Source organism: Euprymna scolopes, chromosome 27, assembly GCF_053919585.1.
Source record: "Euprymna scolopes isolate OS-2025 chromosome 27, ASM5391958v1, whole genome shotgun sequence".
NCBI lineage: Eukaryota > Metazoa > Mollusca > Cephalopoda > Sepiida > Sepiolidae > Euprymna > Euprymna scolopes.
This window is the reverse complement of record NC_136508.1, coordinates 85,723,400-85,741,670: the sequence shown is the minus strand read 5'-3', so window position 1 is coordinate 85,741,670 and position 18,271 is coordinate 85,723,400. Positions and strand designations below refer to the sequence as shown.

The following is an 18,271-nucleotide window of genomic DNA, read 5'->3' as shown; positions in this document are numbered from 1 at the left end:
TCGATAAAAGGTAACAATTTTTCATATATATGGTATAAATTACTTATCCTAGGTAAGGTACAATTATTTGATATGTGTAATACCCGTCCTAAGGTAGGAAAAATATTCTTTTGTTCAAAAAAGCAAATGACACATAGACATTAAAAATTCCTCTATCTGTAGAATAACAAATATATTCAAAATCTACTTTAATTTTCTCATTGTTTATATGGTCCCAAGCAACGCCGGATAGGCACGTTAGTTCTATCACAAAGTTACAAGTTTACTTCACATAAAGAATTGATCTCATTCGATTATGCTGATGCATCATATAAAAATCAAAAACATTAGCTAAACATTTCTTATTGTCGACCAATAGAATTTTGCTTCAATAAAAAAAAAAAAAAAAATTGAAGACAAAAGCAATGTCCTTTTTCTCTAATAACGAGGATAAAAAACTGGCAAACCTTCTAATGCTAATTTCAAATCTCCAAGATGTTCAGCTGATTTGGCTCTTCTGCTCAAAGCTTTTGCATATTTCGGATTTAAATCCAGAGCTCGAGTACAATCCGACAATACTTGCTTATGGTGACTCTGGAAAATAAAAAGAGAAAATTTAGTTAAAAATTTAAGGGTTTTTTTTTTGTTTTTTGTTTTTTTTTTGGGGGGGGGGCTTTCAATATTTCATCTCCATTATTGTTTAAGCCTTTTTTCTTTTTTTTTTTTCACTGACATGTAACACTGCTGCATAGAAAATATTTGTTATAAATATAATATTAATATCCAGATGGAGTGTTTGGTTAGGAAGAACAGTGGAAGAAATTGAAGGATAAACTGCTGAAGATAACAAACAAGACTTGTAGGCATGCTTGGAAATGCCATTAGAAGAAATTGCTATTAACAAGTTTACATGGAATCAAGAAAATCTAGAAGTTGCAGAAACAGTATCTGGTCCAGCTATAAGAATTGAAAAAGAAATTGCATGTAAATCTGTAAGCAAGATGTAGAAAGGCAAGACTAAAAGACCCTCAGTGAAACAGGTTTTGAGAGATAATCATAGATTTGATTGAATCAGATCATACAAGAAAGGGTTAGTCTGGAAGACAAATCTTAGTACAACTGGGAATTGTCACAAGAGTAAAGAGGAAGCACGAGACAGAAGTAATCAGAAATTGAGGAGTTAGATTCTGGAAATGATTAAAGAGAATAATTTAGCAACAAACAAATAAGTATAGATGTGAATCTGGTAAAAGTTTTAGAGTGTCAAGAGATGTTGTTTGGTTGGCTTTGAGTAAACTAGAGATAAACAAATGGTTAGTGAAGATTGTTCGATGTGGTGATTCCATTCCAAATTTTTATTTTAACACTATTTCATCTTCATTTAAAAACCAAAAGAAATGAGCAAGATCAGAACCATTAAACTACCAGTGCTCTATTTTCTAGGCCAATAAAAATTAGACCAAAACTCATTTCTGGAGACAGATGACATCCAAAATCAGACTACAGTAGTTTATAAAAATTTGTTTTAATTGTTTAATTGATTGGATAATTATTCACATCTTGGGTGTTATTGGCACAATGAACAATCAAAATGATACAAACATTCATACCTCATTTCAAAAATTCAGAACATCTCAAATTGCTTCGAAAACTTCATGAAAATTATTTTTAGTATAAAAACTCTAAAAATTAAAAAGGTTAAAGAAAGAAAATATAATTAGGCTAAAAAGGAAAGAAATAGCAAAGATGTTTTTTTGCAAGATTGAGAAGTTTTACAGAATTAATTTAAAAAAAAAAAAAAAAAAACAATTGTGATAGTCTGAAGAAATACTTTTATTTTCAGAATATGAGTAAACCATTAAAGCATCTAAAAATGATCTTGGAAAATTTGGCATATCTAAAAAATTTTCAATAAAAAAAAAGAATATTTTTAGTGAAAATCTGAAAAGGTTGCATGTCAAATCAACACAGTTTATGCACAAAAAGTTTTATGTATTTTTCTTCTACCTTGAGAATATCAAGTCATTGCACTTAATGTTTTTTTGTTTCTGTATTAGTAGTTTACCTCAAAAAAAGCACAGAGCCACTTAGTCATGAGGGGCTACTATTTGGGGCCTTGGGACCAGATTTGCAGAGATACTATTTAGGGAGTTGGGCAGTGAGGTGTCTGTTTACATTACACTTGAATATCTGTATGTCAAGGCAGTCAGGGAATCAGAAGCCCAAGAGAGAATTCCAAAGTGCAGCAGTCTGAGGAAAAAAGCTATTCGCATAGAAGACTTTACAGCATCTAGGGATTTTTACAGTGTCGGGGTGGGATTTTGCTGCTTGTTGAGTTTGTTGAGGATATTTTCATCGAGGGGATACTAGTGCTTTGAATTCCTCAGAGCACTTGTCATTGTAATACTTGTAAAACAGGTACAAGGATGTTACATTTCGGCGATGGGACAGAGGTTGGAGTTTAGTTGATAGTTCAGAATTGTTAGGTTGGTGACTCTTTTGAACCCTGTCAAGGAGTGAGAGACTAGTGGCAGATGCACCAGCCGAGATGTGGCAACAATACTCCATGCATGGGTGAACTTTTAGAGATACAGGATACTTTCAGATGAGAGTAGCCTTTTAGAACGGTAGAGAGAGCCCACCTGCCTTACAACAGTCTTGGCAATTACCTTAATTTATTTGTTCCAATTCATGTTGTCTGAATAGGAGATTGAGGGAAGTACATTCAGGCAGTTTATTATTAGCCATGGCAATCAGTGATTAAGAAGGTCTTTTGTAATTATTAAAGGAAATAAGCTTAGTCTTGGCAGCATTGAACGTAACCAACAAGTTATGGCCCCATTTCAACAGACTGAAAATTTTATCAGAGGTCATTTATGAATATTAGGAATGAGAAAGGTCCAAGGATTTACCCTGTTGCACACCTGAATTTATATCATATTGTTTCGATGTATAACCATCAAGGATAACCTGGATTTTTTTCTTATCTAAGAAGGATTTGATAATGTTAAGTCCAGCAATACTATAGGATTTGATTTTCATGAGAAAACTATCATGCCAAACCCTGTCAAATGCCTTAGATATGTCTAGAGCTACTGACCTAGCTTCGCCTGCTTTATCCAATCCTTGGTATATGCGTTCAAAGATTACAGTTAGGATATCTGTAGTAGAATGAGCTTGTCTAAATCTATACTGTCAGTCAGATAAAAGTTTGTGAGGTGGCGGACTAGTGCTTGGTTGATTAAGGACTCAAAGATTTTGGCAAAGGTTTAATTTATTTGAAACAAAATTGGAAGCCGCAGTTATCAACCAAAAAATCTATTTTTCTTGCTTTTCATGTCAAATTCTTCATATTGTTGGACAATAAAAAATGAATTTTCTTTTCATTTTTAGGTGAACACTTAATTCTCCCTTTGATGAGTAACCCACAAAGTTTATCACATATTTTAGATGTGGTCCACAATTCTGGAATTATAAGACACAAGTTGTCATAAATATTGGCTTCTTAAACTACACATTTTCTCACAAAAAAGGTGAATTATAACTCAGATGCACCTTTGCAGTTTCAAACTTGAAAATGTAAATGATTTTCCAAAAATTCTTATAATTTGAATCTTTGATTTTCACTCTTATCTCAAGAATTAACTTTTTAATTTTTTTCAAAAGGATAATTTCATGGTTAAAATTTCAGAAGAGTTACTCTGCATTTTTTTAAATATGGTGCCATATGGTAACAGTCTTCATTTTGTGAGTTACTGAGGATTAAGGGTAGATTGTAACACCCTTTTAGAAATTGTAAAGGTCTATCCATGTCAATGAAACTATGGTACGTCTCTGGAATATATAGCCTACAGTTTTTAAATAAATAGTCACTGTCAACATAGAAATATCTGGTAACCCTTCAGATTTGAGAACTGATGAGGTCAAGAAATGTCATGACTAAAGTTAAGTACTAATCACAACCTTTACCTCAGACGGATTCACAACATATGGAAACAAAGCTTCTTTCTTAGAAGCTTTGTTCATGGAATCCGCGTTTTGATTTAGGCACAGATATAGAGTGGGGGAAATTTTTCATAGTGGATTCAGCTAGACGGGTGTTTTTCGTGAAAGATTGGCGAGGGGGGACCAGAGATTGGAGTTCGATCAGTGTATATGTGTTTCTCCCTGACATAACAAAATAATTAAAAACTACTACTCGCCAGGATTCGGTAATACACACACACACCAGTTTTGTTTGTTGTTTACTTGCAAAAAACACAAAAAAGTTTGTTTCGTCTTTTCTAAACTATAAAAAAAAATACTTTAACAAGAAAGTTGCTGGTTAATTTTTATGACTTGCCCCAGCGTATTATAAACACCCTAACCTCTCCATGTTAAAAACGGCTTTCAGATTAAACACCTCCCCCCAACATCGAAAGCCATTTTTAAACATGGGCAGGTGGGGGGGGGGGGTATTCCGAAAGCTGTTTTTAACATGGGGAGGTTGGGGGGTGTTTATAATACACTGGGGCAAGTCGTGAAAATTAACGAAGTTGCTATAATTTATTGCAAAAATTGCTTAAAATTTATTCGACAAAAAGACATTTTCTACAAACATTTAATAAAAAATACAAATCAACAGTAGGTTTTTTTCTGTTGATGTTTCTACATTTACAATTTTGCTTTAATTTTTCTTTCACACAGCGTTGTTATTTCATCGGCAACGCTCAGCTTTATCCAGCTATTGACGTCATGTGCCGGCGAAAGCAGAGCCAAATGCTGAGAAAATAATTACACGACACTTAAAATTTAATTCATTGTGGATTTATTCAAACAGTCCTTTGGAAAATAAATATTTAAAATAAAGTGGCACTTATGCACTTATGTTACCGTGCTATTTTTAAATTTATTTTCACGTTAAATTCAAGTTTTACAATATCTTTTTGTTTATTAAATTGTACAGATAACCCGCTTCCGAAAAAAAAAAAAAAAAGGGTACTCTGGATAGTAACAAAAATAAAAATTGCCTCAGTCTCAAAGGATTTCTCCTCCACTGATCAAGGAACAAAACAGTGAAGTGTAGTTCACCCTGTTTCTCTCTCCCTCTTAATATCTCTCCATCCATCTCTCCCTATCTTTCTCTCTATATCACCCTCTCCATCTCTCTTATGACCCTTTCTCTCTCTAACTCCCTCTATCTCTCTCCCCTTCTCTCCTTTCCTCTGTGTCGCCCCTGTTTCTAACTCTCCCCCTTCTCTGTCTATCTGTCTCTTCTCTATCCCTCTCTATCTCCTCTTTCTCTATTTTCCTCTCACTTTCTCTTTTCTATCCATATATCTTCCTCTCTATCCATCCATCTCTAATCCCTCATCCTATTTTAGTCTCCTAAATTAATTACAGTGAATAAGGCATTGTCAAAACATGGATAAATCCTATTTTAGTCTCCTAATTTACTTACTGTGAGAATAGAAGTTATTTGGAAATTACTGCTACCTTGAACAGCACCAGGAGTAACTGGTAAAATCTTTCTAATTAAATTGATTTTGGCCACCAGTCGATAACAAAATGACATAGCCTTAGCTGCATGTAGAATACCTGTGACCTTGCTACCAAGTAGAACTACTTATTCTACTTTGAAACTACTATTAAACATTCAATTTTTCAAAAATCTCAAGTTCGATATCTCCAAAACATCCAGTATGGGGAAAAATTGTTTGGGATGAATGCACAATGGTACGCAAAAAATTACTTGAGGTTCTTAGTCAATCCTTGCAAGATTTGCATGGCAATGTCAGACAATTTAGGAATGCAGTAATATTGCTTGCAGGAGATTTCAGACAAATGTTACCTGTAATTCCTCAATCAACACCGGCAGATGAAATAAATGCTTGCCTTAAATACTCTACCGTTTGGTGCCATTAAACTTAACTCAAAACATGTGTGTCCAGTTGCAGACTGCTCGATCCGCACAGAAATTTTTGCATCACTTGTGGGAAATTGGGTACAGAAAAGTGCCGGCTGATCCGAGTTAAGGGGGAAATTCTTTGACTCTTGACTTCTGTAATTTTATTACATCAAAAGAAGAATTGGTTAAAAAGGTTTTTCCAGATATTCAAATTAATTATACAAATTTCACTTGACCAAGTGAATGAGCTATTCTTGCAGCTCAATACAAAGACGTCCATGAACTTAATGCTATTATTCAACGTAAAATTCCAAGTGAGGTAGTCAAATATAAATCCATCGACACTTGTGGAAGCAGATAAAGTGGTTAATTATCCAACAGCTAGATTTGCCAGGGGTGCCACCGCATGTACTGCAACTGAAAATTGGCATACTAATTATGTTGTGAAATATAAACCAATCCAAGCTTTGCAGTGGCACATGGCTTGCAGTAAAAAACTTAAACAATATAAAAACAACACTCTTAACAGGACCTTTCACAGGTGAATATATCTTCATTCTACGCATTCCTGTGATTCCACCAGATACACCATTACACTTTAGGAAATTGCACTTTCCAATTTTATTGTTGTTTGCAATAAACAATCTTTACAATTACAGCTACACATTGACTGTTTTTTCACATGGACAATTTATGTTACATGTTCAAGAGTCACCAAACCAGAAAATCTCTATATCAGCTAAGAAAATGGAACAACAAAAACTGTACCCATACAAAATGGGAAATTAAACCTATAAGAAACATGCATTTTCTCATTTTTGAACTTTTCCATTGCACCAATTTGAGCCACAGCAACACTAGTATATATATATATATATATATATATATATATATATATATATATATATATATATATATATATAAAATTGACAATAAAGATGGTATGAGTTCCAAATCTCAGCAATTATTGATCAGAATTTAACAAATGAAGGTTCGTTGGAAAGGTAATGACCTGAATTGTGTAGTGAGCTAAGCAACATTAGCCCTAAAGGTCACACATCCAGGGGATCATCTACAGCCTATTTTTGACACTTTTTTACAGTCATAAAATGTTCAAAGTGTAGTATCTGTTCTTCAGATGCTGCACTTCTATTTCTTGTTCTCTTTCGGTGGAGGAGAAATCTTTCACGACTGAGACAATTTTTATTTTTGTACCTTTTCTACACGTTAAAAAAACGACCCTGGTGTCTAACTGTCCCGTGGGGAGGCATAGTAAATAGGTACAGCCATAAAATGTTTCAGCAAAGGTGTAGTACCTTTCCACCCTCAAAAAATCCTATTATAGGTTTTCAAGGGTGTTGAAAACAGAAATAACATTTAAAATTCCAGGAGCAAGTAGTTTTCAAGAGAAAAAAGTGTGGGATCACTTTTCTATATAAATGTTATGCAGAATGAGCACCCACTTTATGGCCACCTTTGTGTGGTGGTCTTATTTTTCTTTTTTAGAATTGGTGTTTATACCAAAATTTGTATGTATTTTTTGGGGTATTAAGCAAAAATATGCGCGCTTGCACATACAACACTGGCACAACTTATAAAGAATTACATTGTCTATTACCCCAAAAAATATTTTTTTGTGGAAAATTTAAATGCAATATTCATTTTCAGCACACCAAAAACCTATAGAAAACAAGTTTTATAAGGTAGGTTTTATGTTAGTCTACCAGGCCACAATTACTAAATAAAAACCATCCCTAAAAAAAAAAAAAAAAAAAAAAAAAATGCCCCCCCCCTTCAAAAGGTGGATACAAACTGGGTGTTCATTTTACGTTAAATGAAAATAAAAAAGTGATCCCCCACTTTTTGAAACTATAATTTCTTCATATCTAGGAAACTACTTATTTCCTGGAATGAAAACGTTATTTTCATTTTCAGCACCCTACTGGCAATTTTAAAGGATTTTTTGAGGGTGGAAAGATACACCTTTACAATCATAGTCATTTGTTTTCTATGGTGCAGTATCTTTCTGGCGAAAAGATACTTCACCGTTTCAATCAGTCATTTGTTTTCTACAGTGCAGTATCTTTCTGGTGAAAAGATACTGCACTGTTTCAATCATAGTCATTTGTTTTCCTAGTTTTGCATATCAATTACAAAATATCATATATTTCCCCAAAACCTCTGGCCTTGATGGAGGGGAGACTAAAACTTGCTGCTATGGTTTCAAATGATCTGAAATAACAGCAACTTGATTCCAAATATTTCATATGTTATATCTGCCCTCTTTTGGAAATAGGGTTAGGGTTATGAATATCTCCAGTATTAAATAATCCTTATACACTGTGAAATTTACTTTATGTATGAAAACCAAAGCAAACACACAAGCACATATTGTAATAATATGCAGTAATAAATAGTGATATTTATTTTATATCCAGAAACAAAAACCGGTTTAAGTCTTCTAAAATTTGTACTAGAATTCTCCGGAAGTACTTATGGCACAGTGGATAGAATACTTCTAAAATTCAGCTGTAAAATGATCAATTCTCAGTGCAAATGACCTAAAAATACCACTGCGAATTACTTAGGACTACTATGATGAAATGAGAGCATGCTACCCACGTGGATTAAATAAAAGTTTTCTATTCAAAATTCCATGCAATCGATGACAAGGTCTCTTTTCCCAAATTATATAATCGCACAATAAAAAAAAGCACTAGATTATTATTATTTTTAATAAAAAGACCCAGAATATGATTCTAAAAACTTGTTGACCCAGACTCATGCCAAAACTGCCGACTCCCAACTTTCACCTACCTCTGAAATGAGGAGTCGGCTCTGTAAAAAAAGTAAAAAATAAAAACTAATGTCTGAAAATGTCCGTTTTAAAAAATGAGTTCATTCCAACCATACCTACTCCTTTGACTTTAACAGATAAAGATGGAATTAGAACCCAACACGTACGTCTTTCCAGTCAAAAGTTAGAATATCTCAAAGTTGACACATTGCAGTACAAAGATAAGTAAAGATAGAAACTGTGTTCAAACGTTATTTGATAGTAAATATATTCATTTCGTTTGTCTTAAAATTTGAAAGGACTTGAATAAAATCTTTGTAAGTATGGATAGATAAAAGTAGTGACAACCGCATCAACATGAGAATTTCTGTGTGTCGTGACACGCACAAGAAAATCTGTAAACAAATCATTTGTCAACTTACGAAAATAAAGTATTTATTTTATTTTTGTTATTTAGAAAACACAAATTTTTAAAGATACTACTACAGTTTATCACCAAAAATGGAGACCTCATTTTTTTCGGGCACCTGTCGTCAAAATCAGAGGGAGAAATCAGTATTTTAAACTATGACTGAAGCATGAAATAAATAACAAAATAATGAAACTAGATAATGATTTTTTCCGGAAAGAACTAATTACTACATGCCCCAGCATAGTTTAAACACCCCTAACCTCTCCATGTTAAGAACAGCTTTTGAGGTGGGGGAGGAGTGTTTATTCGGAAAGCCGTTCTTAACATGGGGAGGTTGGAAGTATTTATACTGGGGCACACCGTAATTAGCTTATTTTTTTTTGTTATGTATTTCATGCCACGGTCATAGTTTAAAATACTGATTGCTCCCTCTTATTTTGATGACAGGTGCTCGAAAAAAAAAAAAAAAAAAAAAAATGGCATCTCAATTTTAGGCGATAAACTGTAGTAGTACCATTTTTACCTATGGACAGGAAAAGAATATTTTTTTGAAAAAAAGAATAACTGACAATGAACATTTTTTTTTGTTCTTGGCTTTTAAGTCGCAAAGAAAACATCTCAATGTTAGTGCTTTGTAATACAAAGATAAGTAAAGATAGAAACTGTGTTCAAACGCTATTTAATAGCAAATATATTAATTTATTTTGTCCTAAAATTTGAAAAGAATTGGATAAAAACTTTATGCACGAGTTGATAAACGTAACAACCACATGTAAACATGAGAAGTTTTGTATGCCAAGACATGCACAGAAAATCTGTAAACAAATTGTCAACTAACTTAATGACAAAGTATTCATTTGAAAAAGAATGACTAACAATTATCATGCTTTTAAAGGAGTTAAAATGCATAAATCACTTATCCAGTTAAGTAAAAGAATAACTTTTATTGGGTTTGTTTTACAATCCACAGAGGTATGAAAAAGTGGTCAAAAAGCAAATATATAACAAATAAATATTACCAAAGGAAAATTACTCTTTTATCTACCTCGATAAATTTTTGGTGTTGTAAATGTTTATTCTGTGTAGAGCGTTACATTAGAACACGAAAAAATGGCCGCAATGTCTCTTGAAGTCTTGACAATGACTTAAAAATAAAAGAATTATACAAAATAGTGGTAGAAATTCACCCAATAATTGTCATGGTAACTTGAAGCCATTAAAAAGAAATTTAATTATACTAATTAGTTTAATTTACTTGAAAACAGTTGTAATCTGTACAAAATTTCCTTTCATTTCATATGCTACAAGCCATATTTTGTTAATAATTTCTTTGAATCGTGTCATGGTAGCCATCTTGGATTTCCTAGTTGCCATCTTGAATTTTTCACAGTGTAATGATGCTAAATGATAATATCCATCAGAATAACATTTCGCATGATAAAACCTTACCTCCCATTTTGTGAACGGTTTTTATGATGTTTCTACTAAAAACCATTAAGATGAAACTTAATTATGCTAATTAGTATGCTAATTAGTCAAACATTTTTTAAAACAATTATGATCTGTACAAAATTTCCTTTAATTTGATATGCAACAAGCCATATTTTGCTAATAATTTCTTGAATTGCATCATGGTGGCCATTTTGGATTTCCCAGTCGCCATCTTAGATTTTTCATGATGTTATAATGGCAAATGATAATGTCCATCAGAATAATACTTCCTATGATGATAAAGCCTTACCATTTTTCTTAGCTGTTTTTATTATGTTTCTACTTAAAGCTGCTAAAATGAAACGGAAATATGCTAATTATTCCATAAGAAACAAAGTAAGATGGTCATAAATAACGCCAACTGAACCATCATGGTATTATGATAATATGTTCAAAATTTCATCATAATATCTTAAAAAGATCTGAAAATACAACTTTTTAAAAATGGGTTAGTCTGTAAATTGTGCAAATTTCCTACCATTTTAAGTCACAAGCTTATATGCATTTGAATAGGACTGACTTAAGGCAAAATGTCCAGTGAACCACACATTTTTTAATACTTTGAATGGTCATAACTCCAGTTCTAATGGTTCAATTTTAAAACCTAAAAATGTTATGTTTTTGTTTGTTATGCTCTTTTCAATTATGTTTGATTTGAGTTTATTCAATCTAAAGATAAAAATGGTGTGGTATTGCTACATGTGCTTGCACTAGTTTGAAATATTGTGAAAGATTTCAAAAAATCTCTTATGGTAAACTTGAGCAGAGAAAGCTGCCCATTGGCAGATCTCATCTGTGTTTCAGAGATGTTTACAAAAGAAATCTATGACTTTAGCAAATGGGAAACTTTAACCTCAGTCCATCCTGCTTAGAAGTAGGCTGTGGAAGTCAGAGAAGGAAAACACAAATCCAGGGAAAATAAGAATTCAAACATGTCATCTTTTTCTTGAGAGAAGTTTGCTGTTGCAATTTTCGTGCTTAAACAAATTTTTCATATCTATTTTTGAATAGTATTTATGAGTAAAACCAAAATATAGGTAGGAAATAAATATTTTGTACATACCAATTGGTCATGAGCTGCTGCTCTGTTTTGGTAAAACGTAGCCAATTCATCCGGTCTATCGAGTGGGCAGAGAGCAATGGCCCCTGTGTAGCAATCAATAGCTTCTGCATATTTTCCAGCTTTAAACAAAGTATTCCCATGCTTTTTCGCTTCTATCGCTTGATCAACAAGTGGTGGCTAGAAGAAAAAAATGGAGTAGAAGAGAAATTTTTATACTAAAAGTGAATAAATATGAAAATAAAGAAATTTGTGTGAAAACGAAAAAGTAAAAAACAATTTTGACATTAAAAATATTTTAATCGATAATTGTACTGATTTTCCCTCAGCTTACATAACTGTAATGTTGCCAATAAACATGTGATAAATCAAAGGGCGATAAGCAGTAATAACTCATCAGCCTAGAGTTACTTCCCCTTGAACTGCAGTGCTAAACATATTATAGCGTGAATATAGTGATTAAACCAGTTTGTGTTCCTATTTACTTACCTTCTCACAAAGGCAAAGTTAAACATAAGGTCGGTTTTTAATATGGGGAAAATTCAGATCACAAAAATTTGATTTGGATTATTTTGACTACGGGTCTCATCTTGAGTGTCATTTTCATAATAGAATATTGAATAGTACCTTTTCTTTTATGGAGGTAGCTTCATCTTGTCCGGGTAGAAGTCTAAGTGATTTGCAATCTTATTCTGTGTATCATACATGCTGACAATTGAACCTTTATGCTTCAGAAGAGTGTCACTAACAATTGAATTTTACAAAGTACCTTCGTCACAATTCCTTACAAACAATTTTAGTATGAATTTTCTCCTTCATTAACTAAGGACAGAATAAACTAAATGTAGCATTAGAACAGATACTATAGTTCCTAGCCAAAAAGACCAATGAATTGTGTTTGTGTTATTCTCAATCTGATCAAGTACTAATCATTTCACGATTTAATTTATATTTATTTAATATAAAAATATAAATAAATAATAGTTTTCTTTGTATATGTAAACAAGAAGCTGATGACAAATAAATTTGGAAAAAAAATCAGTTAAGTACAAAAATTTTAGCTAAGAAAATTTTTAATCAAAATTTGTGGAAAAAAACGTAAAAATTATTTTTTTTTTAAATCAGTATTTCACTATAAAATTAAATTACCAACTAAAATTCCTATGTTTTATTGGAGTTGAACTTTTCAAAAAAATTCAACTTCAATGAAAAAAAAAATTGTAAAACTCCATACAGTTTCATGGCTAATTAAGAATAAATAGTAAAGTGGTTGGACTGTTTTTTTTTTATGGCATATCAACCCTTTTGTGGTTATTTAATGCCAAATTCAGTTATTTTGGAGACATTTTTTTTGCTTCAAGTACTTTATACCTTCAAATATTTATTCATGGCGTTTGGTTTAGTTCCAAACATTTTTTTTTTCAAAGTTTGGATTGCATCTTGTTTTAAAAGTTCCTCTCGCGCAGACTCATGCTTCAAAGTCCTCTGGTCGTCTACGTGGTTCCTTGCTGTTACTCCACACATGCTTTTACGCTGCTTTTCTTTCCCTTATCTTCATCCACTGTGACGTCAGCTCGCACGCCGGCAAGGTCATTTGCATATACATCATACAGCTGCTGCTGATGATAAATATGCGTCATCGGATCTGTTACACAGCCAGAAGAAACTATAACAATTATAAAAAAAACTAATACATAGAGAAAGCAAAATTTCAATGTAAAATTAGATAAATCTAATATTAAACTAATGACGAGTTAATAAATGTTTGTTTACATAATGTTTTCAGAGAGATATTTTAATAAAATAAACCCCAAAATATTAATTATATTTTTTCAGAGAGATATTTTAATAAAATAAACCCCAAAATATTAATTATATTAAACAGCACAATTTTATAAATTATGAGTACTAATTTATCTCATAGAATTAGTAAAAATTGCATTTTGGGGGGTTGGTATATAAATAAAATGTTAGAATGCTGTGTGCTTCAGACTGAGGCTTTGTGTTTATTGCACAATGAACCACAAAAGAATAAAATGACCGCTTTGTGTAGCAATAAAGCGATATGCATTATGGTAGAATTCATTTTCATTGAGCTTCTAAAAGGCTAATTTTTTATCCATGATCTAGGACATATTCAACATTCGAACTTTGTAAAAAATAAAAAAAAAAAAGGAAAGAAAGGTAGAATCACTTCAAAACAAACCATACTTGAAAGAGACCTCATCACCATCCAATCTCCTGGACTTCAATAAGGCTGAATAAAAAGCTTTTCAAAAGTCCAATATGGAGAGAATAGGTTACTAGGCTGCCAAAAAATCTACCCATAAACTGGTTATGTGGTTGACCTCATTTTATCGTGACATCATCACTCTTCAATAAAGGCAAAGATGGCTTTGTTGAAAAGACATTTGCCCGACATTTTAAGAATCTCAAAGTCAAGAGTGAACAGAAACTATGCAATATAGGAGGATAGGATCAGTACCTGGTAATATCTATATTCTCACATATGTTGAAATAGAGTAGGTGTCTTTTTTATTAAAATAATAAATTATTATTTTATTATTATTAAAATAATAAATTAGCATATATACAACAATAATGGTAGTTAAAAGAACTAATAACAATCCCCCACTGCAGTTTCACTAATAAATTCTATCAACATTAGTATATTTTTATCTAAACTGATCAATCTGTACTTAAAAAAAAATCCTTTAGAGTTGTTCCAATCAGAAAGACAGGATCAATGATATCAATTTCATATGCTGTTAAAATTCAAATAAATTAAAGACAAACACAAATTTTCCATTATAGAAAAAAAAAAGAAAAAAAAAAGCCCTTTGGAAATGTGTGCGTGTGTGGGTTTTTTTTTTTTTTTCACATATTATTCTTTTACATATACATAAATATATGGGAAAATAAATGAAATGTGTGCGTGTATGGGTTTTTTTTTTTTTTTTTTCACATTATTCTTTTACATATACATAAATATATGGGAAAATAAATGAATGCTGAATGCATCTCAGTTTTTTTCCAACCTGAAAGGAAATTTTTTTATATAAAGGCCTTTTCAAGAGCGATTAAAGTTTTGTACATTTTAAAGATTCTATATATCAAAGTTGAGGTTGGGCGAAACAATTACATAAAAATATAAACTTTTTATGAGCACTGATGAACGCCTTCAAGAAAGATTAAAGTTTTGTATATTTTAAAGATTCTATATATCATGAAGATATATCATTGAGGAATTGCATGGAAATTTCTCCTCCTCCCCTTTTCTCTCATCTTTCTAGATGGACGACCCCTATTGCCACCAAATCTTGTCATCACTCATTCACTGACAACATTTATTAGAGAGGAAACTGCCAGAATGTTGAGAGAAGACATAATAGAGCCCTCTATATCTCCTTGGTGAGCGCAAGTTTTAGTGACCTCTAAAAAATTAAAAAAGTGAAATGAAAAATAAAATTAAATGAAAAATAAAATTAAATGAAAAATAAAAAGTGAAATGAAAAATAAAAAGTGAAATGAAAAATAAAAAGTGAAATGAAAAATAAAAAGTGAAATGAAAAATAAAAAGTGAAATGAAAAATAAAAAGTGAAATGAAAAATAAAATGTGAAATAAAAATAAAATGTGAAATAAAAATAAAATGTGAAATAAAAAATAAAATGTGAAATAAAAAATAAAATGTGAAATAAAAAATAAAATGTGAAATAAAAAATAAAATGTGAAATAAAAAATAAAATGTGAAATAAAAAATAAAATGAAAAGCTTGTTAAAGAATGAAGGCTGAAAGAAAAAGTTAATTAAAAAGAAGAAATTACAATTATTTTTGGACAGAAAATACTGAATGAGGAAGTATTGACTGCAATAACTGCATACTGTTTAGAAATGTAATCCACAATTCAGAGAATGAAAAACCTTGTGAAATGCTTATTTTCACATACGTTTTTATAACATGAAAGTAAAAAAAAAAAAAAAAAAAATTATAAGAAGTGACCTGATGTGAAACATGTTTTTTTATGCAATATATTCATATTATTCCGACGTTTCAAAATGTATTATATTAAAGACAAATTTGGTTTTTGTTAATGAATTTGTATTTTTGTTTCTTTAATTAGAAAAACATTAATCAATGGAGGACAAGAGTTTTAGGTAAAGAAAGGGAAACTATTGACAGTGATTGTAGTTAGATGAGTTTTCGTTGTGAATGTTTTACATGGAAGAGGAAATAGAATGAAGCCAGGTTAAGCTCCTGGCATGAAAATAATGACAGAGTAGAGAAAGACTAGCAGAATCTCTTTTGTGAGAAAGACGTAGTAGGGAGGAGAAAAGGGCATCACTCACTAGATTTCAAAGTTGGTTTTGTATTTAATCTTTCAAGGTAGGAAAAGATGCTTTGTTGAGTAACGCCTCCCCAAATATTCTATCTTAAGTTTACAATTGCACAAAAATTTCACTCTCTAAAAACAACTTTTTATTATCTAATTTCTCAAGTGCATGATCATATCAATAGCTGTTTCACTAAACTTACAACATTTCTACAGCAGCAGGAATGTGACGATATCTAAGTTCTTAACGACATTGACTGACAACTTGGGTGTGTCAAGTTCACATTGAGTTTTTTTCCACAAAAACACTTTCACTTAAGAATGTTGGCAACCGTCACGTAGTCCCTCACCTGATGTTTTCCTAGAAAGATATCAGGGAAACAAATGCCAAGAATAATCATCTAATTCATATGAAATGAAAATGCTCAACAAAAATCTGCAGCATTATCCATACATCTTCCCATACTTTTTCAGATTTCTTATGTCGACTTCAGATACTGTTTTTATTTCAATATTTTTTTCGATCAGATTGTTCCGTATTCGTGCCACTGTCATTTCAAACATTCTCCAACAATATCCATATTTGTCTTCTGTTTATTCCAACTCTTGCTTCACAAGTACATGTGCAGCTACCCTTATAGAAAATATCCACCGACTCTAAAACCAGAACAGAGGCAATAACGATAAAAAGCCATCCCAAATATTTTGTTCTTCTAGTCATCCCTTTATATCTGGAAATGTAGTTTGTTCAGCCTTCAGGTTTTGTGTATTATTGTTCTTTTTTCTTGTCACCAGATATGTACGTAATATGCTTATTCACCAAAGCTTTTCTTCAATCAAACAATCCTTTTTAATTTTTCTTTCAGACATTTCTCCACTACTTCATTCCATCACAATCTTGGCCAACATGTCTTAGATGCCCTTTTATCCACCCACGAGTCTGATCAACTTTCAACAGTTTATCCTCCAACTTCTTCCACACTTCTTGAAATAACAAACACTCAGTCACTTCTAAACCATTCTTCATTCAACCTCATGGCAAGAAAATTTTGGTTTAAAAAGTGAAACAAAAAAGTCAAATCTTCTTAGAGTAGGTATAGCAGCACATCATGAAACACTTTCAGTTCATCGCATCATGAAATATCACTAAAGAGATTTTATTTGAGAGTTCAGTTTTTCATTCTTAGTGATACCAGTTAATATTTTTTTTTATTGTTGGCACACCACCATAGTTAAGCAACATTAAGTCTAGTAAATAGTTTGATGAGTAACTATTTGGGAATAGTAGTTGTCATAAGTAAACACTCCATACAAGTGAATAAATAACTTGCGACAGACGAGTGTCCGGTCATAGAAATTGTTTATCACATTCATCAGATGTTACTGCTTCAATAAAACTTGTTCCATAAGATAAGTAAAAATTAGGAAAAAGGCAGTTGGAAAGAAGGTGGAAAGGGGTTCACTTAAACCACCAGAATATGCAGAGCGCTGATCACATTTTTAAAATACTAGTTAAAAAAACAAACAATTATCATATAGTAATCACAATGTTGAAAATTAGAAATACAATCAAAAATATAACATCAACCTACCATGAGTTTTATAATTTTTTGAAATAACATTTTTTTTTCTAAGAAAAGTTTTTGAAAATATTGTTTTTTGTTTGTTGCAAGTTTTTTAAAAAGAATTTTTGATGACTTTTTTTTTTTTTTTTTTGTGGAGTGTCTTTTTTTTTTACTTCTTTTTTTGTTTTAGGTTTGAGGTATCTTTCCTAAAGAATATTTTCAGTTGACTGAAGGGAAACCGCTGACAGCAAAGAGGGATATCCTCTCCATATGACTGGTCGTAGCCTTTTTTTCTAGGATCTACGAAATTAAGACTACTTCACCATTCGGTGTTGGAACCCTTCTGATCCCAATTTGCTTTAAGCTTTTCAATAGTCAAATACAACCAGGGTGCCTGGCAGCACAATGTATTTATGTTATTATGGGAAGAGTTATGATTTTGGCATTAGAGTTTGATACTGTCACCTTCTTAGTGGGGTCATATTCTCAGAGTGGTTAAAGGAGTTTCCCAACATTGCATTTCCTCAAGTTGAATAGGGATTTGACTGTAAAATATTAGCTCACTAGATTTATGGTGACGTCTACAATGTTTTTAATAATTTAAATTTTTTTTTTTTTTTTTTTTTTTTTACACATAAATTAATCTTCTCTTCCGATTTATTAACTGTCATCTGCTGAGATTTTCATTGGCTAAACACGGTACATTTGTAATGTTATATGATCAATAGATTGAGTGTTTATTTAGAG

At 31.6% G+C, this 18,271-nt stretch overlaps 1 protein-coding gene across 2 annotated transcripts in view; it reads right to left on the bottom strand.

The window, feature by feature from the left end:
* LOC145248962 (mitochondrial import receptor subunit TOM70-like) overlaps positions 1-18,271 on the bottom strand; it is a 172,932-nt gene that overhangs the window by 137,343 nt on the left and 17,318 nt on the right. For both annotated transcript variants that reach the window (XM_080110770.1, XM_080110769.1), the window contains exons 2-3: positions 11,630-11,806; positions 447-573 (exon numbers count right to left, since the gene is read on the bottom strand). In XM_080110770.1, coding sequence (XP_079966896.1) covers positions 447-573; positions 11,630-11,806 — 304 coding nt within the window. The remainder of the gene's footprint in view (positions 1-446; positions 574-11,629; positions 11,807-18,271) is intronic.